This window comes from Coturnix japonica, chromosome 15, assembly GCF_001577835.2.
Source record: "Coturnix japonica isolate 7356 chromosome 15, Coturnix japonica 2.1, whole genome shotgun sequence".
Taxonomy (NCBI): Eukaryota; Metazoa; Chordata; class Aves; order Galliformes; family Phasianidae; genus Coturnix; species Coturnix japonica.
This window is the reverse complement of record NC_029530.1, coordinates 7,060,363-7,082,269: the sequence shown is the minus strand read 5'-3', so window position 1 is coordinate 7,082,269 and position 21,907 is coordinate 7,060,363. Positions and strand designations below refer to the sequence as shown.

Here is a 21,907-nt window from a genome sequence, read left to right as displayed (position 1 = left end):
AGTGTTGTCCAAGAGCAGAGATAGCTGCTATTACCCACGTGTTCATGTGAAAGACTTTTAAATAGCACCAACCACAGATGAACAAACATTTAGATTTATTTTTCCTACACTGAAAACTGTAGGTAGCGAAAGAGACAGTTCTTGCACAGACTCTGGAGAAATACATCTGCCCATGCCAAACATGACAGTAATACACTTGGGAAACATTATGTTTACATTCACGACATTCAAAATCATTGGACTTTTTAAAATTAAAATTGGTTACAAATATACAGAAAGAAACTTTACTTATTTTGCCAACGTTCCTTTTCAGTGCAACCGTAGCTTCAGCAGAGCACAGGTGTAAAATGGAGGCTTAATCCCTGCATGATGCATTGGCAGTATCCAGGTGGGACCAGAGACAGAACACGGGATTGGATGGCAAGAAAACAAGCCATGAAGAAAATCAGTCCAGAGTAAATAGTCTGCAAAGTGGTGCCTGAACATCAGCTGTATAAGCCATGCAGCAAGTGCTAAAAGCTTTCTTCTTAATCTATACGTCATATGTGTTAATAGCTGAAAATAATCAACTGCTTGCTCAACAAGTAGTGGCCTATTTGAAATCATTTAATAACAGAAACAGGAGCCCTATGACACGGTACTGAGAATTTCATCTGCTGTCTGAAAGCAGAACTTAATTAATTAATTAATTAATTAATTTTTTTTATCTGAGAGCCCAGATTTAGAAGAAGGAAAAAAAAAGGCTTCTGGGGTGCAAGTTGCAGTTTGGTTTGAAAAGGAAGGCAGATTAAACTTAGAAGAAATTCAGAAGAAAGTTGCTGAAGCACTGCATGGTGGTGTTTGGTGATAATAAGGCATCAGCCTGTCACTCTTTAATATGCGTGTTACTTAGTATTAAAAACCTAAGTCAGATTTTTAAACATTTGTCGCTATTTAGTAGTTGGTGTGTATTATAGATCTGCAGCAACACAATTGTGACAGCACAAAGTTCTGTGTAAACCAAGATCTGCGACACTGATAAGCTCTGGCAAATAACTATGGACCCTTCAGAGGGGGAGTGCATTTATCCAGAACTGCCTTTGAATTTGGGAGAGGAGGGAATCCATTCTTCATTCCCCTTTTTTCCCCTTTTGAATCGAGGCCCATCCTAAGCTCAAAGCCTCTGGGGCCAAATTTCAGATTTGAATACCTAAACACAATATCCTAAATGAACATTTAGGCATCTGGCAGCATGGCCAGAGTTTCACTGTTGGCTGGAAGCAGGCACTTCGCATTTCAACTCACAGAACCTTGCTTTTAAGCAGCAGGAAAATAACGTGTGTAGCAAAACAATAAATGGTTTATCTGGTGTTAAAAAATGCAGCTGATGAAGAGGTGGCTTACAACCTTTGTAACATCTACTGATGTCCCTGAGCAGAGCAGTCAGGTTCCTTGTCTTGCTATATCATATTGTTGTCAGGCATTTCTCTGATATACCTGCTTGAATGTGTTTCAGTGGAACCACCATGTCACACATGATCTGCTTTTTAAGAGAAACTCTCAAGCATTTTAGCAGAAAAGCAGTCCCTGAGAACATCCCCAGGAGCTGACAGAGGACAAATCATGATAGGATTTCAGTAAAATGGTGGCTTAGGAGGAGTTGAACACATGCAGTAAATAAGTAATGTGATCCTAATGGCTGAATTTTGTATCTTGCCCTAAAGTCTTTTGAAGGTGCATTTAAGAGCAGTATATTCTCCCCAGCCCTGCTCCTCTCTCTGTGTCCCTGCAAAGAGAATATAACCGCTGCTGGATTTCCACCAGACACCATTGTCCTTCCTTCTGCTACAACGTGGTGGACCTGATCTCTTCAGGGCCTTTATAGAAACCTTCACGGCTCTGAGCTCTGAAGTTCAGTTTCCTGAACTCCTCCGAGATTTCCAGGAAGGATTTTCCTTTGGTCTCAGGAAGGAAGAACCCAATGTAGACAGCAGTGCAGATGCAAACCACAAGGAACGGGACGTAGCAGAAATGTGCTAGATATTTCTGAGGAGGAGATAAAGAACAAGATGATGTTAAAGACATTCTGTACAACAGCAAACAGGTTATTGAACCCCTTCCCTGCATGGACTAACTTCATCCAGAGAGTGTTTGTGTGCTCCCCAGCAAGGAGCACAGCAGCTCTCCAGCACAGTTTGGGAGCTTTGATGTAGCAAGTAAAGTATCTCAAAATGTGTTTTTCTGGCTTTCTGTCTATACACAACTGGACAGAATGGAGATCCACAATAGGAAATAAGACAGGATTGCATACGGTGGAGTTCTGCTCCCTTTCACTTCAGGAATCAACATAGGGAACGGTGCCAGGGTCTGGCCAAGGGGAATAAAGTTGCATCTCCAGTCCCAGCCATTCTCAGTAGAGGATGGAGCAGAACTACGGGCCATTCATGCCCACAAAGCTTTACATCAGCTTTACATTAGAAATCACCATTGCATTGCCTTGGGAACGCACCACAATGAATGGAAACGCTGTTCCAACCAGAAAGAGATTAAACCAGAGCAGAGACCCACAGATCATGTAAGCAGCTGGTCGGGACATCTGATCAAAAATCTCTGTGGGCAGAACTCCTGTTACACCAGCTGGAAAAAGAAACAGCAGGAAAGTTAATAACACTGTTGGTAACACAGCTGATGAAAACCAAGACAGCACAAGCAAAACAAATGTGAAACTTGTGAGAATAGTAAATTGTGATTCAGTAAATTATTCTCACTAGTCAACAATGCCAGAACAAGTGGTAAAAGAGATGAACTGCAGTGGGAAGTCTTAGGTTAAATATTAAGGGCTGGCCAATTATTTAGTCTCTTTCATGGTGAAATGAACTACTGGAAGAGGTTTTGTAACCCACATTATTCTCACTGTGATCTGGCTGTGAAAATTGCTCATAATTAGTTCAATCTTATGACACTGTAAAGACTGTGACAAGAAATGACTTTCAAAGCTTGCACACAACTCCAGACTCTCATGGCATCCAAAAGTTTCAGTGAAACATGTGGGGAACTGACCTGGTCCAATTCCAAAGCTCAGGATATAGGTGAAAATGCAGGCCATGCTGAGATAAGGCATCCAGCTAATCTGAGTCTGCAGCCACAGGGAAAAGCAAATGAGGGCACTTACTGTTATTTGCCACCACTTGACACCTCAATCACATAAAAAAGCAAAGGCTGATTGTTTAAATAATCCAGTGAAGTTTATTACCTGCTGGCTCAGAGCGACCGTGAAGACGGTGGCCCATCCTGCCATGAGGATGTATCCTCCCAGCAGCAGCGGCCTCCGGCCAGCGTAGTCTATAATCATGTTCTGCACAAAGTAACACAGCGAAAAAAAGCAAAATGTTCAACATCTCTTTAGATTCCTGCCTGCTCCCTCTTGTCCCATTGCAGCTCCTAGCTGAAAGAGAAAGGCCGCTCAGGGGAAGGGATCTGGCAGGAGCCAGCAAGATGGGTGTTCAAGGAGACAGGAACATCCCAAGTGCACCTAAACCCTGCCTGTAGCTGTGATGACATGAGGTAGAAGTTTCATTTTCTAGACTGTGCATTCAGGGTCATTCAGACCCTTCCAGAGAGCATTTCTCAGATAGTGATAATGATGCACTGTCTTACAAAGCACAGCATTAACCCCTCTGGACACAAATGCTGAGTTTGCCTGACCGCTGTATTATAAAGTGCTTCCTTGGGATAACAGGCAATGTAAAATTTGTCATCAATGTCCTCCTCACTGTCAGCACAGCTGTGTATCAGCAGTGTTTTAAGAGCCTCACACAAGTTACAGACGTGATCAGTTCACAGCTCCCTGTGCCGATGACAACATACGGGATTTTGTCCTGAGGAATTCCAGCCTCCTGGAACACGTAAGCTGCATAAAAGTACATCTGTGGAGAGAAGAGAGAAGAGCAGTAAGGGAAGATGTCTGAAAATACATCCACTTGCTTTTTCCTGAAGGACCGTGAAAATCAGGGCTGGATACCAAAGGGTTTTTCCTGCACATTAAGCAGGCACTGTAGCACAGACCTATCATTTGTACCCAGTTTCCTTTTTATAACATCATATTGTATACTCCAATTCAACTTGTCCCACGATTCCTCCTTCACTACTTTGTTCATGCCTTCTGCAGCCGGATCAGCAGAGGCAGAACAGAACTCTGCTCCTGCTCCTGCAGGAGTGTTTAACCCAAGTGCTTGCACCCACAGCCCATGCAGTGCTGCTGCTGATTGCTGATTGCTGCAGCCTCCAGCTCACCAGCTCACCGAGTCGTTCCCGCAGAGCTGCATGGCACTGCTCAGCACGATGATGCTTATCAGCTGCCACCTCACTGCTTGGTTTCGGAACAGCTCCCAGGGCTTCTTCGCTCTCTGACCTTTGGCAGCAGCCTGTTCAGCCAGCATCTCCTCCAGCTCCTCTCCCAGGTCACTGCTGCCTCTGAGCTTCTTCAGTGCTACAACGACAAGGGAACCCAGGCTTTACCTTTGTTTGCCCATCTCTGCAGGCCAAACAGCTGAGCAGTAGATGATGACTGTGGGAAGCTGTAGAACAGCCTCCACAAGTGGCAAGCAGTAGCCCCTTGAAGGATTAGGGCGTAGGGACTGCAAATCCTTCCCCACTGTTTAACAAGAGAATATTTCCAGTCCATGTCATTCCAGCAGCCATGCTTCTGACTCATACCTCAAGTGGATTGATTCCCTGGGAAATGCAGGCAATTAAGACGTTCTTGGTACATGTTTCCTGGAAACTAATTCCTATTATTCGTGTATGGGGATTGTATGCTACAAATCTAAGCAAATCCCTTAATATGAACTGGCTGCACATTTGGTCATGAGCTCCTTAGCCAGCATTTATTTCACTTCACAGTTATAAAACATGTACGCCATTAGGAACACAACCTGCACCTTTTGACCTTTTATTTATTAAAAAAAAAAAAAAGTACTTTTTTTAGGAAGATGACTTTAAATTATCTTAAGAGATTGTAAATATTTAAGATTGTAGTGTTGTTTAACTTGGGAGGAAGTAATCACAAATGGAATGAACAATACAGTGCTTCTCAGATGTAAAACCATGGCACCATTCTCAAGAGACTGCAGCCTAAGTCTTAGTACAAAAGCAGGTTGCAATGAAGTGTACATTAATCTGCGCTCAGAATTACTTCAGTTTACACAAATATGCAACCAACTACCACCTGATTAAGGGTACAACTACTAATGCATCTACAGACATCGGTGGCTGTCACCCTAAGCTCACCAGAGATGCAGGACTCTCTGTCTCCACGGTCAATCAAGAGGTATCTGGGGCTTTCAGGAAACCACGGCAGAACCATGAGCTGGATCAGGGCAGGCACAGCATTGCTGGCTAAAAGGAGTGGCCAGCTCTCCTCCCCTCCTAGAAGCTCCCTGGAGAGAAAGAAATAAGAAGTACCTTGCTCAGTAAGTTTTACAAGAGACCAGAATCATCTGCTGTGTGTGGGCACTGGAAAAGAAAGGAAAGGGAGGAGTAAAATAAAAAAAGAAAAAAAAAAAAATGAAAGGAAAGAAGAGAAGAAAAATAGATGAAGTATAAAGTGGGCTTCTAGCTTTACATTACCTGAGTCCAACAACCTGGCCCAGCACCAGTCCCAGGGCTGTAAAAGATGCAGAGGTCAAGGCCACAGCCCCTCGGAGCTTCCTTGGGGCACTTTCCGCCAGATACATGGGCTGAACATTCATGCTTACACCTGGCAAGGCAGACAAATGCTGGCCTCAGCTTGCAGGCAGAGGAGATGAGGGCAAATGCAGTCAGCTCTTCTCTTGCAGGAAATGTGATGTCTGTCCTACCTAAACTTATTTAACCCAAACCTATATTGTCACATATGATCAGACTAGAAGATAAATTATTTTGATGTCCAAGATCATTTCTATTAATGTTCTATTTCTAATTGATACTTTTGATAACTTTCAGCCTGTTAAGTTTCTCATTCCTGCATACCTCATACCTGCATTCACACCAGTAAGGAACCTGCTGAGCATGATCATTTCGAAAGATTTTGCCATCTGGCTGAATCCTGACAAGGCCGCAGCTACGATCACGAAGACGTTGTTAACCAGCAGCGACATCTTCCTTCAGAGAGAAAAGACATGAATGTGAGCTCAGATGTGTGCCAGGTTTGCATATTTCCCCTTGGCCTAAAAGAAGTTGCAAAGCTTCAAGTATAATCCAGCATCTCTTACCTTCCCAACACAATGGCCATAGGGCCGGCAGCAACAGCCCCTGCAAGGCCTCCCAGGGGGTACACGGACACGGTGAAGGACCACAGCAGCAAGACCATGCCACTCTCCAGGGGAGCACCTGTGCGCTCCAACCATGTTTTGTTCATGAACGTCTGGATGTACTGCGAGAGAAGGACAGTGCTGCGTGACCACGGAGAGAGAGACGTGTAAACGCCTCCTTCTGCATCCATTTGTCCTGTGTTCGTGCTGTTAGATCTTGGACTGCAAATGAACCCCCAGCTCATAGACGTGTTTTTAACAGAGGAATAAGGGTCTAGAACTGTAGCTGCTGAAAAGTTGTACTTGGCTTGTGTATCTGTGTAGCTGTTTTGGATAATTTAACAACATGCATCATGGGTCCAGCTTTGAATTTAAGGGCAAAAATCAATTTCATTGGATGCAGGTTAAAAAAAATGGAATTAGATGTTCTAAAACAACTAAAAACAAGGCTTCTAAAAGAATTAATGTGACATTGGATCCTGAATAAGGGTGGTTCACGTCAGTGAAGTTCTGGACCTTGTCTATGACTTATACAGAGGCAACAACACATTCCCATCCTCAGTAATGCAGACTGTGTATTTTTGGTGTCAGGCCACCACCTGCAGCCTGAATGAGGACACTGAGGCAGCGTGTGCCTCAGGAGGAGCCTCTCAGAGCTGCAGTACTTACTAAAGTTGGAGCATTGATGATGGAGATGTTGTAACCGTACTGGAAAGTGCCTCCAATCCCAGCAGCACACACTGTCAGGATCAGGTTCTTGTTCTGAAGCTGAAGAAGATGGATGGAAAGAAGAGCTTTAGAATAAAACAGCTCAGCAGACGTTTGGCCCGTTGTGTGATGAACATTAGCACAGGCTACAAATGATGTTGTATAATGGGAAGTACAAAAGACAGAAAACAAAATGCAGAGTTTTAAAATCTATGGCTTCCAAAAGTGCAAAACTATATTAATATTCCATATTAACAATTCATTGCTTCCCACAATTTGGAACTGCTTGGAGGCAAAAGCTCGCAAGTGTCTTTTGTTTAATATTTACTGCACATGCTTACAGAAAGTTGGTGTAACAACAGCAAATACTGCCAGGGTCTGGTGTTATTGCTTCAGTTAATTCAGTTCAGTACAAAACCTGTACCCACGTGATGAATTATTCAAGAAGCATTTGGCAAAGTTTAATAACTCCTGAACGATTTCCAGCTCCCCTCTAGTACAACATTTTCTCAGGGCTATTTATGTCCAGAGCACTCTTATTCACTGGCATGCTATTTCTTCTACTCTTTTACTGCAATTATACTTTATTTTTTTGCCCTTTCATTTTAGCTTAAAATAGACTGCCTTTCTTACGCTGCTTCACTTGCAGTACAAAGCAGACAACGTCATTCTGACTAACTTTCCCATCACACAATTGTTCCTATTCAGTCAGAATATTTTCTGCTTTTTTGGTACAATGATGTGGGTGAAATACAAGGCAGGTCATGGGTTCTGTGTCATGTTTTGTGCCTCCTTGAGGTCATTTCTTCACTGCCCATTTCTCATATAGCCATTTAATGGGGCTGCTTCATGCAGCATCATGGGAGCGGGCTGCTGGCATCAGAGAAGCCTCTTGCTTTTGGAAGGGTGTAGAACAAGCTCTCCCAGCTGCTCACTGTCAGGCTTATGAGCAAAGAACAGTCGTGTGTATTCCCCTTTCTACACACTTCTGTTTATCTTTCCTCTGTTGTGTCCGTGTTTTTCTACCTGTGCATGAGATGCTGTGCCTGGCAAGCAGTGCCCTGGTGGTGTCCCTGGGCTGGAAGCACTGTCTCATGTCTCAATGCCGCTCTGAGCTTGTTGGGGCACCTGGCCCTTAGCCTGACACTGCCTGCACATTGTTCCAGGTGGCCCAGGGCCAGACTCCCCACGGGGCAGCTCTGCAGGGTGACATGATGAGCCCATGCTCGGGCTTGGCTGTCACCACCACTGCAGGTCAACTCAGGCCAGATTTTGTTTTGCTTCATGAATATGACACTGACCCAGGGAGGACTTAGATATACTAAAGCTGGGGAGCCTTGTCTGCTTCACTGTCTCAATTTCCTCTTACAGAGCCATCTACCCCCCCCCCAAAAAAAAGAAAAGAAAAAAAAAAAAAGAACAGTTTGCCTCATCTCCCTGTAGCTTTTAAATCCCAAATTCAATTACCCTTAGCTTTCTTCTTTCCTCAAAGCCTTTTAATGCCATTAACTTCCACAGCCTCAGACAAGACGTTCTCCAACGCAGGCACAGCAGAGTGTCCCGCAGCAAGAAGAGCCTGAGCTCTGTCCTGCTCCTGTTACAGGGCACGCTGCACTCACTTGCACTTTCCTTGGCTACAGCGCTTTGCTGTCTCATTGCTAAGACATGAGCCAAGGACCGTGCCCCTGCTATCCCGACCCCTGCTATTATCCCTGCTCCTCCCAGCTCCGTACAACAACACGCTTCTCTTTATTTTCAACCACAACGCCTAAAGATGAAACGTTCCTCCTGCTGATTTCCCTCTATTCATTCTAGTCTATCACCTCCAACAGCCGTGAGCAAAGGGAAAATGTTTGTTCCTCCCTTCCGGATCCACGGCACGTTTCTGAGCTCACAGCTCGGCTGCCCCGCAGGTTCCTCCCCAGCACCGAGCGACGTGCCCTCAGTCTGCCAGCTCTAACACAAGGACTGGCACGAGCTGATGAGTAATTCCACAGTAACCTGTAAGGACTTACATAGCCGTATATAGGGGGGAAAAAAGAATGATCTGTCGATAATAATAGAAAAGTTTCTCATCGTTCTTACCAATCTCTGCAGCTTGTTCATCCTCTTTGCTGGTCCTTCCTGTCTGCCAAAGCCTCTGGTGCTGTCAGCAGCGCTCCAAAGGGTTATTTAAAGAGGCACTGCCACTCGTTGGTCGATAGCAGCCGCCCGGCAGCCGGGATAGAGCCGGAGCAGCGCAGCTCCGGGCACGGGGGGTCCCGGCGTCCTGAGCCAGGGAAACGCCGGCACCGCTCTGCAGCCCTACGGCAGCGGGCAGCTATTGAGACAGGGACGGATGTGACGTGAGAGCTGCCAGGGAGACGGCGGCAGATTGAAACGACTGATAGATGGAACTAGTCTGCACTGAACACACAGCCCTGGGTCTGTTAGAGGACAACACAGCAGTGCACCAGAAATCAAAGAGGTTCCTGAATATGTTGATGAAAACTTCCAAGGTGAACAGGAACCCATGAGAAATGTGATTATGCTGAACCTTGCCCTCACCAACAAGGAGGGGCTGGTGAGTAATGTGATTATTAATGACATCGATGAGGGAATGGAGTGCACCTCACTGTGCACTCACACCAAGCTGAGTGGTGCAGTCGATACAGTGGAAGGAAGGGATGCCATTCAGAGGGACCTTGACAAGTTGGAAAGCTGGGCTCTGGTGAACCTAATGAGGTTCAACACGGCAAAGTGCAAGGTTTTGCACTTGAGCCGGAAGAACCCCAGGCACCTGTACAGGCTGGGAGGAGTGGTCCTTGAGAGCAGCTCGGCAGAGAAGGACCTGGGGGTCCTGATAGATGAGAAACTTAACATGAGCCAGCAGTGCGCTCTGGCAGCCCGGAAAGCAAATGGGATCCTAGGCTCCATCAGGAGAGGGGTGGTCAGCAGGGATAGGGAGGTGATCGTCCCTCTCTACTCTGCTCTTGTGAGGCCCCATCTGGAGTACTGTGTCCAGGTGTGGAGCCCTCAGTACAAAAAAGATATGGAGATTTTGGAAAGGGTCCAGAGGAGGGACAGGAAGATGATCAGGGGGCTGGAGCACCTCCCCTATGAGGACAGGCTGAGGGAGTTGGGTTTGTTCAGCCTGGAGAAGAGAAGGTTGCGGGGTGACCTCATTGCAGCCTTTCAGTACCTGAAGGGAACTTACTGCCAGGAGGGGAGTAAACTCTTGGAAAGGGCTGACAATAGCAGGACTAGGGGAAATGGTTTGAAGTTAAAAGAGGGAAGATTTAGGTTGGATGTTAGGGGGAAGTTCTTCACTAGGAGAGTGGTGAGGCCCTGGAACAGGCTGCCCAGGGAGGTTGTGGATGCCCCGTCCTTGGAGGTGTTCAAGGCCAGGTTGGACGGGGCCCTGGGCAACCTGATGTAGTAAAGGTGTATGTTTGGTGGCCCTGCCAGGCAGGGGGTTGGAACTACATGATCCTTGAGGTCCCTTCCAACCCGGGTCATTCTGTGATTCTGTGTGTGATTCTGTGATGGTCTTGGTTGTGGTGACCATGAAATGGTGGAGTTCCAAATCCTCTGGGTGTTAAAGAGGGTGCACAGCAAGACTGACACTCGGGACTTCAGGAGAGCAGACTTTGAACTCTTAGTTAGTTAGATTATCAGGGTGATGTGGGGGAATCCCTGGAGGGAAGAGGTGCCCAAGGAAGCTGGTTGGTATTCAAGGACCATCTCCTCCAAGCCCAGAAGCAGTGCATCCCAAGAAAAAGGAAGGCAGGCAAGAATGCCAGGAGGCCTCTGTGGATCAACAAGGAGCTCCTGGACTTACTTAAGCTCAAAAAGAAAGCCTATAGGGAGCAGAAGCAGGAACAGGTTACTTAGATACCGGGAAGAAATTCTTTACTGTGAGGTGGTGAACAAGTTGCCCAAAGCAGCTGTGGATGCTCCCTCCCTGGAAGCACTGAAGGCCGACCTGGATAGGGCTGTGAGCTACATGGACTAGAGGGAGGTGTCCCTGCCTCTAGCAGGGGGGTGGAATCAGATGATCTTAAGGGTCCCTTCCAACCCAAATCATTCCATGATTCTGTGTATTGAGTCACCTATTACATTAGGATAACACACTTGACTTGGCAAGTGTCTTGCCAGCTGATTTACATTCTCTAACTGGGGCTGCGTGTTCATTGGCAATACAGTTCCATTAACTTTCTTTCAAATACATGACAGTTTGGGGTAATTATTCAGCAGGATCCAAAGCTGCCCAGATTCCTAAGCTCTGAGGCCAGCTGGTTCCAAGGAGTGTACGTGGTTTTGTACTGTGGGAGGTATCAATCAGGGAACCAACAGAGCTCCCCAGTTGTTCACAGAGGCACAGAGCTCCTCATACAATGCATTTGTGGAGTACAAAATTGAAATTCAGTTCTGTTTCAAAACCTTGGTTAACAATTAAATACCTTTATGCAGGTAGAGGCCCTCCTGTTATCTCTGAGAGGCTCCAGCCAAATTCTAATGACTAGAACATGTTGCATTGCACAGCAATGGCGGCTTCTTCCATGACCTTTCATCTTTGTCTTCTGGCTTATCTTTCACGAGGATGGCAGCCTTGTACCCTTCCTGCACTAATCACACATCACTTCTGCAGGACAGATCTGATGGGCCCTGGGTAATGAGGCCAGCCAATGTGGGGCTGCTCATCGTTCCAGAAATGGTTCCTTGTCCCATGTGAGCTGCTGAAGATGGTGTGGCAGCAGTGATAGCAATGGCTTGCTTTTTTTATACATTCTATACATTCTCTACATTTCAAACTATTCAGCATAGGTTCAACTGTTTTTAAACCCCTCTTTGTCCCCGGTCAGTTGTTGCTGCCGGTCCGTTCTGCACAAGATTCTCTTTCAGGACATGATAGCGCCGAGTGCTGCTTCACCTTCAGCCACTGAGCGGCAGGAGCAGCACGGGATGCTCGCTGCTGTGGCTCACTGTGCTCAGCCCTGCTGGGAGCTCCTGCAGCTCTCTGCCTTTTCCAGCAGCAGCCTCGGGGAGTAAATGGATCTTTTTCTTTGCCCTCCGTCTCACCTGTGTGCACTGCACTGTATCCCCGCTGTGCTGAATTCCTGCTGTGCCTTTAAAGATCACAACATAGCCAATGCTCAGCCTTCAGGATGAGTTCTCGTGCCATAGCTGATGTGTGTAAAGAATCTCCAGCCTGTGGCTGTCACTGGCATGAAGTGCTGTGCTGCAGCTACACAACTCCTGGAAGGAAAAGCAGCTCTCCAGCACTGCCATGAGGACTGGCTTCCTTCTTCCCTCACTGAGCTCAGCTTGTCATAGTTAGGTGAACCATGATGCCACAAGTATGGGATGACAGTTCTATGGAGAATGTGATGCCATCTCTGTGTGTGTAACGATCTGACTGCAGGAGCAGGCAGAATCCTGCTGTTAGAAGCCTCTCAGCACACCCTTTGGTCCGCCCTGCACTGGAAGGTTCCTGAATGCCAGGGGTCTTACGCCAGGTCCTTTGGGCCAGCTGCAAGCACACTGTGAGAGGAGGAGGGGTCCTGTTTCTATTAATGCAGCTAGGCTCTATAGGATGCGTTCTCCCCTGCTCTGTAACCACAGGGCAGATCTGGAGCTGTTCCCTGGCTGAAACTGGGTTGATCTGAAGGCCAGAGAGAGCAAACTGTGGAACAAAACCTCCATCCCTAAGTGCAGGAGAGAATCCTTTGTGGTGCCATGTGGCAACAAATGGTGCTGGATGGTCCTGTCTGATGTCAGTGTCAGATTCATCCTGTTATCTTATTTAGTGCTCACTTCAGGTTGGGCTCTTTGTTAGAGATGTTCCCAGCTAACTGAGAGCCACCTGGACTAGGACACAGGCATAGTCCTGGCTCCAGTGAAAACCAGAGTGCAAATGGCCCTTCTGACAGCACACCCAGGTGTATATGCTGCATTTCTGCAGCCGAAAGTAGATCTTTTATAGGAAACAAGTGTTGCCTGACAGTCTCTTAGCCAACTGGCCACAGTGGTTGTGAAATGAATCTTACAAAATGAGTGCCCTTGAATGACATTCCCCAGCGACAGCTGTGGGAGGTGACCGTGGTTCAGAGAACAGATCACAAGGCAGAACTTAACAGGAGTGAGGAAGCACTGGGAAAAAATAACTGTGCTAAGAGACAGTGGTTTCCTCTCTTGATGCCTTCAATTAATGATCAGAATCTGGATTAAAAGAGAACCTTTATTTGGATATGGGACCAGACTTTGCTTGAAGAGGTTGAGGTGAGATTATCTTTCTCATGGTATGCCAGAAGAAGTTGTATCTCTGAACAAAAAGCCATAAGAATTAAAAACATAAACTTTGATTTACCACAAATCCTGTGCAACCCACTTGTCCTTGGAGGGCTGAGCAGTAAGTGCTATTTTTAGTTTCTTTCTAATAAACAAGCAAATAAAATACCAACAGCAACCAAACATCCAGTTCTTCGTGGTTCATCTAACCCTGACTTTAGCCCTCAGACTGTAGACTTTGCTGATGTGTGATAGACACAAGACTCAAGTGCCCCAGGTAGTTATGGTTACATGGCTTATCTATGGGCTGTGAGTCCATGGAGTGGAGTTTCCAGAACTGGAGCAGAGTTGCTTCGTGTCTGCTTTGTGGGGGGCCTGGGGTCCTTGGTACCCATCATCCATACAGCAAGGATGGGGTCTGAGAGCAGAAGTTGCCTTTCCAGTGCCCTGCACCTTTCTGAACATGTTCCTCATGTGACTACATTCCCACTCACACGGATGTGTGCCTTGCACAGGGGTGGCACAGCACATGCTGGGGGGCACTGGGGTGAGTGAGACCTCACAGACAGCTCACTCAGCCTTATGTGGTTGGTGGGCAGTGTGAGTTTGTCCTGGTTTCCAAACAAAGCAGAGAACTGCCTTTCAATACCTGAAGGGAATTACACCCAGGAGGGGAGTAAACTCTTGGAAAGGGCTGACAATAGCAGGACTAGGGGAAATGGTTTTAAGTTAAAAGAGGGAAGATTTAGGTTGGATGTTAGGGGGAAGTTCTTCACTAGGAGAGTGGTTAGGCCCTGGAACAGGCTGCCCAGGGAGGTTGTGGATGCCCCGTCCTTGGAGGTGTTCAAGGCCAGGTTGGACGGGGCCCTGGGCAACCTGATCTAGTAAAGGTGTATGTTTGGTGGCCCTGCCAGGCAGGGGGTTGGAACTACATGATCCTTGAGGTCCCTTCCAACCCGGGTCATTCTGTGATTCTGTGATAACTGGGGCTCTGCTGCAGGATGGAGTGCTGGTCTGGGAAAGGGCTTGGGGTGAACACAGTCCTGCTGCATGCCATGCAGCTCAGCTGGAGGGATGTGCCATCTACCACACTGCTAAAGGTAATTAGATAGAGCTACAAACAGCGTGCTAGTGGCAGGAGAGAGCAGAGGGCACACCTCCAGCTGGACACTCACTGCATATAGGGCCAGGGGCTGTTTTCCTGCCCCAGCACTGCTGGTGGGGTGAGTGGTCCCATTAGAAGATAACTGCTTGTTGGGGTCTGTGCTGACCTGGTGTACCACTCCTTTCATCCCGTGACCACAGCAATTGCTGGGCTGGGCAACAGGGGAGCTGACGCCTTTAAACAGAGCATCTGTTTATTCTTGAATCAATTATGGAGGGCAGTTAGATCTTGAACTTGTTACTGAGCCTAAAACAATTATGATAAAAACAAGTTCCAGATGGACTTGAGAGGAATTGTTTTTGTTTTCAGTAAATTAGAACAGATTCCATGTCTTCAAGTTCCTCTGGCATTTATGGACAGGAAACACGAATTACACACAATAATTTACTACAAACAAAGGAGGTGAACTCTGCAACAGCCCATTTATCTTTGCTCATGTGCCTCCTTGCGCTTAACTTGGAGCTTTCTTCTTTGTTTTTGTACTCCTTGCTATTTCGATTTGCAGAATCAAGACAGGAAGCTGCTGTGTTTCTGTTGTGGGGTTAAACTCACCTGTGAGCCCAGGCAATTGCCATAAATAAAATCCCACCTGAAGGCAGAGAACAAAATCAGAGGTAATAGTGATAGTCTGACACTGTGCCTTCACAGTGTGGATTCACAGTGATGGGTGTACGACACATACGAATTATTCCCATCCAGGGCTATTTCTTTGTGAGCTGATTTGTAGATCACAAAAGTTTATGGTACCACAGGTTAATGTTGCTATACCTGCACGTGCAGAACTGATAACAGTGCATGGGAAAGCGTTACCTCTGGTATCAGTACACTTCAGTGACCTGAACAAAAGCCACAGGTGGGGCTCAGGCAATTTGTGCCTTGGGAAGCTCCAGGAGCACCTAGATAGACCTTTATCAGAGCCCATATAAAATCGGCATCAGACCACTGCTGGCAGCAGCTGAGCCCACATCAGCTTTGGTCTCTGGGCAGGGGAAGGACAGCAGGACCAGGCAGGAGGAAATCACCAAAGCAGCTTCTGAGCAGCGTTCCTGTTCTGGCCGTCCCTCCTACTGTCTTGCAGCTGACACAAAGAGATTGGGTTGGGTTTTTTTGTGGGTTTGAACTGGATTCCGTGGTTTTCTGGAAGGAGCCCTGTCAGCATCCCTACAGAGGTATATAATAAGTGCTGCGTGGCTGGGCTGACATGAAGTGGCGGAAGGGCATCATTCCCAAAGACTATAAAATATGACAAGGATGTAATGCGGACTGAAGCTGCCCCTGGGCACACTGTGATGCATGAAGTCAGCTTGGCTGCTCTCGAAAGGAAGTGAGATCATGGGCAGAAAGCTGCCTGGGAACTGGTGGGGTCACAGGTTTGTCTGGTCTCTTCCCATGCTGAGGGGGGAGATTCTGGATGCATTTCATTGCTTTCCCACTTGATTCCTATATAAAGAAAGCCTCAAGCATAAGCCTGGAGTTTAGAGAAGCAGAGTTCTCAACATTTGGCTGGCAAACAAGAGAAAAGGAGGAAAATGACAAAGTGATGACATTTTTTGGCCTTTCATGTAATGTCTGATTTGCACATGGAGTAATTAGGATTGATCGTTTCGATTCTCATCTCCTTGTTGCTGGTGAGTGTGGGCTCCAGGCTGCTGACCTGCCAGCTAATGGGCTCCAAGTGTTTATCTCCAGTCTTGGTTCAAGCAAGGTAGGGGCATGAGTCACAGTGCTTGAACTCAGCTTCTGACTGTGAGAGCAGATAGGAAACCTCTAATCCTCTATCCAAATGAGCAGATATTTACCCATGTACTTCTTTCATCCTCTATTTATTTACTCTCAGTTCTTTCACTCAGTTGCAGCCACCCTTCTGCTGGGTGGAAAGCTGTGCCAGTGGGACTTTGGGGCTGAAACAGCCCCACGGATCCAAGCAACACTTGGCAGAATCCCTGCCCCCAGTCAGGAGCTCTCTGTCCCTTCTTGGCCTTTCCAGATGAGGCTTTTCTTTGACTCAGCTGCAGTTTTACCATCCCCTGGGCTCCACTCCCAGTGTCTGCAGTGCAGCTCAGGCCACCATTGCTGAGCACTGAGCACTCAGGACCTGCCCCCCAGTGCCCACCTGTCTGATCTTCCCTCTCTCCCACTCTGTTACTTTAACATCACTGTCCCCTCACCTTCCAGCTGCATTTTGCCCCTGTCAGACAGCAGTCACAGTGGATGTGGTGGAGAATGCAAGGACTGTGCTCATGATTTCAATTCCAATTCACTGAGGGCTTAAAGAGGAGTCTCAGGAAAGCACCACAAGCTCAGGGCGGGTTTATCTGGACCTTTATCACCAGCTCATGCCATCACAGAGCGAATCACAGAATGACCCGGGTTGGAAGGGACCTCAAGGATCATGTAGTTCCAACCCCCTGCCTGGCAGGGCCACCAAACATACACCTTTATAGATCAGGTTGCCCAGGGCCCTGTTCACCTGGCACAGCCTGCTGGGATACCGGCACCTTGTGCTGCCTGCTTTGACCTCTCACAGTTTCGGGAAGCACTTCAGCGCTACAAACAGGAGATGGGATCATTACATGACCTCCTGTATCCCCACAGCCCCGTTGGTTCACGTGTCGTTCGCTGGTTGCAGTGCATTGCAGGGCGGTGCTGTGCACACACCGCGTCACTCCCACGTGGCACAAAGCCGCGTGTACACGCCGCTCTATGGGGCGGGGATTCGTTGTAGCGCTGGGGGGGCTGTTAAAGGCCCCGCGTTGAGGCCGGGCGCTGTCGCCGTGCGCCATGGCCTACCACGGCCTGGCACAGGAGTACATGGGCATGCCGGCCGTGACACGGGCGTACACCACGGCATGTGTGCTCACCACCGCCGCCGTGGTGAGCGCTGGGGGCAGCGGGGCGCTGTGCTGGGGGGGTGCGGGGGTGGCAGCTGACCTGCTTGTGTCTCTCAGCAGCTGGAGTTCATCACCCCGTTCCAGCTGTACTTCAACCCCGAGCTCATCTTCAGGAAGCTCCAGGTGAGGAGCGGCACTTATTGGCTGTGATGGCTTTGATGTGACGTGGGGTGAGCGGTCGCACTTGCTGTGGGTGCTGAACTGTGTTAACTCCATCGTGAAACAGAGTCATCTCCCATCTGGGTCGGTAATACGTGTGTGGTGTGGGGGTCCACGTGTAGGTACGGCAGCATCTGGCATCAGGCTGCTGTCTGTGTGATTGGGGGAGAGCCACCTGCCCACCCTGTTCTCTCTTCTCTTTCAGATATGGAGGCTGATCACCAACTTCCTCTTTTTTGGGCCCCTGGGATTCAGTTTCTTTTTCAACATGATATTTCTGTATCCTTTGGTCTCAGTAAGGCTGTCTGCTCACTCTTTGGCTTAGCCGTGATGCCCCGTCCCTCCATTCTTCCACACTGCCCTGTCGTACAGAACACTGGGGCTGTTCCCAGGGTGCTGGTGTTGGCCCTGCTAGTGGCCTCTGCTGTTCCCCCTGTTGGAGGATGAAGCTGCTCGTATGGTTGCTGCAGCAGATGAGTAGCAACACCACAGAGACTTTCTATTCTTCTCTGGTGCTTGTAAACCTGCTGACCACCTCCTGTACTTGCAGCTGGCTGTTCCTTTATGAGGCCTTGCTGGAGATGCAGGCAGACAGCTGTTAATTTCCTATACCCCTCCTTTCTCTCCTGCTCTCAGGTACAGGTACTGCCGCATGCTAGAAGAAGGCTCCTTCCGTGGAAGGACAGCTGACTTTGTCTTCATGTTCCTCTTTGGAGGGTTTCTCATGACAGTATCCTTTTGAGCAGGGTGAGGCCCTCTGGGCTCTTCTGAGATGCTGCAAATACCATGGGGCTCATCTGCCAGTTGTGTCCCATGCTGCTGTGTGTGGTATGTAGCTGGTTGGGGAACCCCAACACCATGGGCTGCAGGCAGAGCCTCACTGTACGTGTGGCCCTGCACTCCTTCTGCCCCATGGGCCTGGAGGGTTGGCTGGAGCCTGGCCTGAGCCCAGCCAGTGTGTGTAGAGGAGTGTAAGTAAGCCACAGGAAGAGCTTCTGGTATTAATTATATCTGTGAAGTGCTGATGCGCCTGGAGTGGGAAGTGCTGCCTAATCCCAGGGGCAGCATGGCAGGGTCTGGAAGTTCTGCCTGAAGGGAAGCCTCTTGTTCAGCTCTGTGAGGAGCCCACCAGCTGAGCCAGTGCAATGGCAGGGCTGAGGTGAAGGGCTGCTCAATAGGTGTGAATAAGTGTAAGGAAATGAAGTGGGCAATGCAGAGCTGTGAGCACAGGGAGCGGGGTGCCTGCAGGCCAGCAGTGTGCTGGGCACTGTGAGCCCATCTGTCTTTGCACCTGGCCATGTGTCCTTGCCTTAAGTTTGTCTTGCAGTAACTAAAGTAGTCTGGGTAGGAGACTTCCCAAGCACAAAAGCTCTTTGAAATGCCTTGCAGCTGCCTTAGGGCACAAGCTCTGGCAGCATGAAGGCCCTTCTCTGAAAGTCCCTTCTGATAATCACTTGATAGAGAAGGCCTAGGGCACCCTGGTCTATTTTGGTTGTAGCAGGCACCTTAAGGATCAATCGCTGTAGGTGCCATGTCTTGTTCTGGGGTGCATGGAGAGAAATAGAATGTGGAAGAGCATTGGTGCATCTCAACCAGCTCAGGAAAGATTTGGTGGCGTGGGCAGCATCTTTCATGCCAGTTAGCTGAAACTTCCCTATCTGCATACATGCTGTGCTGCCTGGAGGTGGTGTGCAAGGTAGGCTGTTTCCTTGACTCGGTAGTTCCTAGCTATTTGGTCTCTTTGCCAGCCTGTTTTTCCTAGGCCAGGCTTTCACCATCATGCTGGTGTACGTGTGGAGTCGCAGGAACCCTTACATCCGCATGAACTTCTTTGGGCTCCTCAACTTCCAGGCCCCTTTCTTGCCCTGGGTCCTGATGGGCTTCTCCCTGCTCCTGGGCAATTCCATCATTATTGATTTGCTGGGTAAGTCAGAGCTGGTGGGTAGAGGGGCACTGTGCAGTCACACACAGCTCACGTGGATCTGATGGGTGCTGTGGTGGCGTTGGGTTCATCCTGCTTAAGCCCCAGCAGGCAGAGGAGGCACAGCTGGCCCTGACCTTGGTGGCATCTCTCCCCAGGGATTGCAGTGGGTCATATCTATTATTTCTTGGAAGATGTCTTCCCCAACCAGCCTGGAGGAAAGAAGTTGCTTTTGACCCCCAGTTTCCTGTAAGTAGAGCAGATTTTCATTCTTGGGTTTACAGTGTTGCTTCCCAGCTTGGATTGCTTCCATAGCAAACAGGTGTGTGGCTCTGTGGGGTAACCTTTGGCTGTGGCTGTTAGTCTGGCTGTTAACATTGTGTTAAGCCATAGGACCCGCCTGTGAAGGGTTGGGGCCTTCTTGGAAGGCTGGGGGTTTTCTTTGTCTTCAGCTCGCTCTGTTAACCTGCCTTCTTGATGGGATACGTGTATCCCTTGCCAGGAAGATGGTATTTGACACACCTGAAGAGGATCCCAACTATAACCCCCTTCCTGAGGATCTTCCTGAAAACCAACCTGGAGACCAAGACCAGCAGCAGCGACCGCTGTAACAGGACTTTTGTGCGGCTGGATTCCTCTCTTCTGGCTGCAATTACGCTGTGCCCCAGAGATCTCACTGGAATACCACCAGTTGCCATTCTGATGTGTCATGCTTCACTGTTTGTATGGGTAACCCATCTTCCTCTTGTACTAAGTGGATCTGCAAAGCTTTGCATGTAAGAACTGATGAATCCTTATGAAGGTGTTGTAGGGAGAAGGGCTGGAGGTTGTGGTGGCTCCTCAGCTACCTGCTGGGGTTAAGTATCAAATGGGATATGAAACCAGTTGCTCATTCTCTTGCTGTTAATGGCTTGCTCTATTGCAAGTCACTTCTGGCCTCTGTACAAAGACTAATGCTCTCACAGTTGTGAGACATCTTTTGGGCTTTCAGTCAAGTAGTGCACCTTGTCATGGTGTAAGCACAGCCAAGTCTCCCAGGCAAAACCCTACCATAGTGGAATGCAGCTCAACTACTCCCTTTCCTCTGAGTCCTCCGCCCTTTTTCATTGTTGTTTCCAAAGAGTCTTTACATTAAAGTCTTTATTTTTCAGTTGTGTGTCCGTTTCTGCCAGGATCAGAAGCCCCAGCGCTCTTCAGGACTTTGCTCAAAGCTCCCAGGCTACTTGCTCAGGATTCTTTAGTTTTTATTCTCATGGCAAGGCAAAACTTAGTCCAGTTGGAAGCTTTCCTTCACTGCTTCACCCTGCAGGATGTGAAAAGGGGGTGAGGTATGGATGGAGAAAGGGAGGCCCACAAAAGGGGACATTAATTGGAAGCTTGTTTTAGTTGGTGACTGAAAGTAGCACTTGATACTAGCAATCAAGGCAGTGTGTGCATGCTGTGATTCCACTCTTGTGGAATCCACCTCAGAATCTTAGAAGTTGAACACAGGCAGCTGTACTAACTGAATCTGATCATTCCCGCTGTCTTTAGTGCTTGTGTGCTTCTACCAGACCTCCAAAATGCTTACAGTGAATCTGCAGTGTATGATAGCTCAGTTAATGGCTGTCTGTTCAGCTACGTGCTTGCAAACCACCACTAAAACTACTAGAGGTGTGAATAACCAGCAGCCAGAGAATGATACAGAAGCCCTACGGCAATAGAAGGCTGAACCACAGCCATCCCACTCAACTTCTTTGCAGGCTTCCCATGAAAACAGCCTGGTAATGGAAAGCTTTAACTGTTTTGCTGCACTTTTGTTTCTGCGTAGGGAAAGAACCATACATGCAGTGATCTTATGGATTGGTACTGGGGCTACACAGGCCCCAGCTGTGTGCTTTGTTCATGAGCAGAGCTGCTGTTGTCTTTAGGGCACGCAGAACTGCAGCTCTGGAATGCAGAAGCTGAGCTGCACTCAGTGTGGGCTGGTTATTAGATGAAACAGAAGAGCTGTGCATATGGGGTGGGAAAGCTGCTGCTCACTGTTTCCTCTCAGTCCTAATGCTCAAAGCAGCCTGTTCTCATCTTTCTGAGCTGAACTCCTGTGCTTAGCAGCCTTGCCTCTAGTTTCTTGGAGGGAGTTTCTGCATTCTCTATGGGTCTTGAGAAGCCGAACAAAGTACTTCTAAGCTTGCTACAGAAGCTCAGAACCTCCTTTTTGCAGAGCTGAATCATGAGCTGCACAGCAGTTTTGTCTGTTTTGATTGCCTTCCCAGAAGGGCTGCTTGCAGGAGATACCTGATTGTAACAAGAGGCGGCTGAAGTGTTCTTAGAAAGAACTGGAGTCCTTGAATCCACCAGGCAAAACACATTCTGCACTGTCTTACATGCAGAACTAACCTTTCAACCTCTGTCATAAGAAAAAATGGGGGGAGGAATATCACTCTGGCACAGGAGTCTGGGCTAAGACTGCAATAATATTATTGTTAAATTGCAAATTTGGGGTTTCTGTGTACTGACATCTGGAAGAAGTTCTCTCCCACCC

At 48.0% G+C, this 21,907-nt stretch overlaps 2 protein-coding genes across 3 annotated transcripts; one reads left to right on the top strand and one right to left on the bottom strand.

Moving 5' to 3' along the window:
* Positions 1–78: 78 nt before the first annotated feature.
* SLC2A11 (solute carrier family 2 member 11) lies at positions 79–9,490 on the bottom strand. The gene is made up of 12 exons (XM_015878031.2): positions 9,063–9,490; positions 6,939–7,037; positions 6,231–6,391; positions 5,996–6,120; positions 5,608–5,737; positions 5,269–5,417; positions 4,281–4,468; positions 3,795–3,905; positions 3,233–3,334; positions 3,040–3,115; positions 2,489–2,616; positions 79–2,025 (listed from the first exon to the last, which is right to left on the bottom strand). The coding sequence occupies exons 1-12, from the start codon at positions 9,081–9,083 to the stop codon at positions 1,825–1,827; spliced, it is 1,491 nt and encodes a 496-aa protein (XP_015733517.1). The 5' UTR covers positions 9,084–9,490; the 3' UTR covers positions 79–1,824.
* Positions 9,491–17,101: 7,611 nt separating this feature from the next.
* Positions 17,102–20,533, top strand: DERL3 (derlin 3). Of its 2 annotated transcripts, none has more exons than XM_015878037.1 (7): positions 17,102–17,286; positions 17,364–17,426; positions 17,668–17,741; positions 18,099–18,192; positions 19,191–19,386; positions 19,542–19,632; positions 19,886–20,533. In XM_015878037.1, exons 1-7 carry the CDS (start codon positions 17,194–17,196, stop codon positions 19,992–19,994), a joined length of 720 nt encoding a protein of 239 aa, XP_015733523.1. In that variant the 5' UTR covers positions 17,102–17,193; the 3' UTR covers positions 19,995–20,533. The 2 variants fall into 2 exon arrangements, with proteins under 2 accessions (XP_015733523.1, XP_015733522.1); XM_015878036.1 differs by having other exon boundaries at positions 17,103–17,286; positions 17,361–17,426.
* Positions 20,534–21,907: the final 1,374 nt, after the last annotated feature.

What these genes read in the sequence shown, in the direction of transcription:
- SLC2A11 (XM_015878031.2), bottom strand. Translation starts at nt 9,083, where the DNA reads ATGAACAAGCTGCAGAGATTG. An exon ending in TGATCACGTCTGTAACTTGT is followed by an intron (nt 3,335 to 3,794) that starts GTGAGGCTCTTA and finishes TACTTTGTGCAG; the next exon opens with AACATGATTATAGACTACGC. An exon ending in GAGCTTTGGAATTGGACCAG is followed by an intron (nt 2,617 to 3,039) that starts GTCAGTTCCCCA and finishes TTCTTTTTCCAG; the next exon opens with CTGGTGTAACAGGAGTTCTG.
- DERL3 (XM_015878036.1), top strand. Translation starts at nt 17,194, where the DNA reads ATGGCCTACCACGGCCTGGCACAGGAGTACATGGGCATGCCGGCCGTG. An exon ending in TGCTCACCACCGCCGCCGTG is followed by an intron (nt 17,287 to 17,360) that starts GTGAGCGCTGGG and finishes TGTGTCTCTCAG; the next exon opens with CAGCTGGAGTTCATCACCCC. An exon ending in TTGGAGGGTTTCTCATGACA is followed by an intron (nt 18,193 to 19,190) that starts GTATCCTTTTGA and finishes GGTAGTTCCTAG; the next exon opens with CTATTTGGTCTCTTTGCCAG.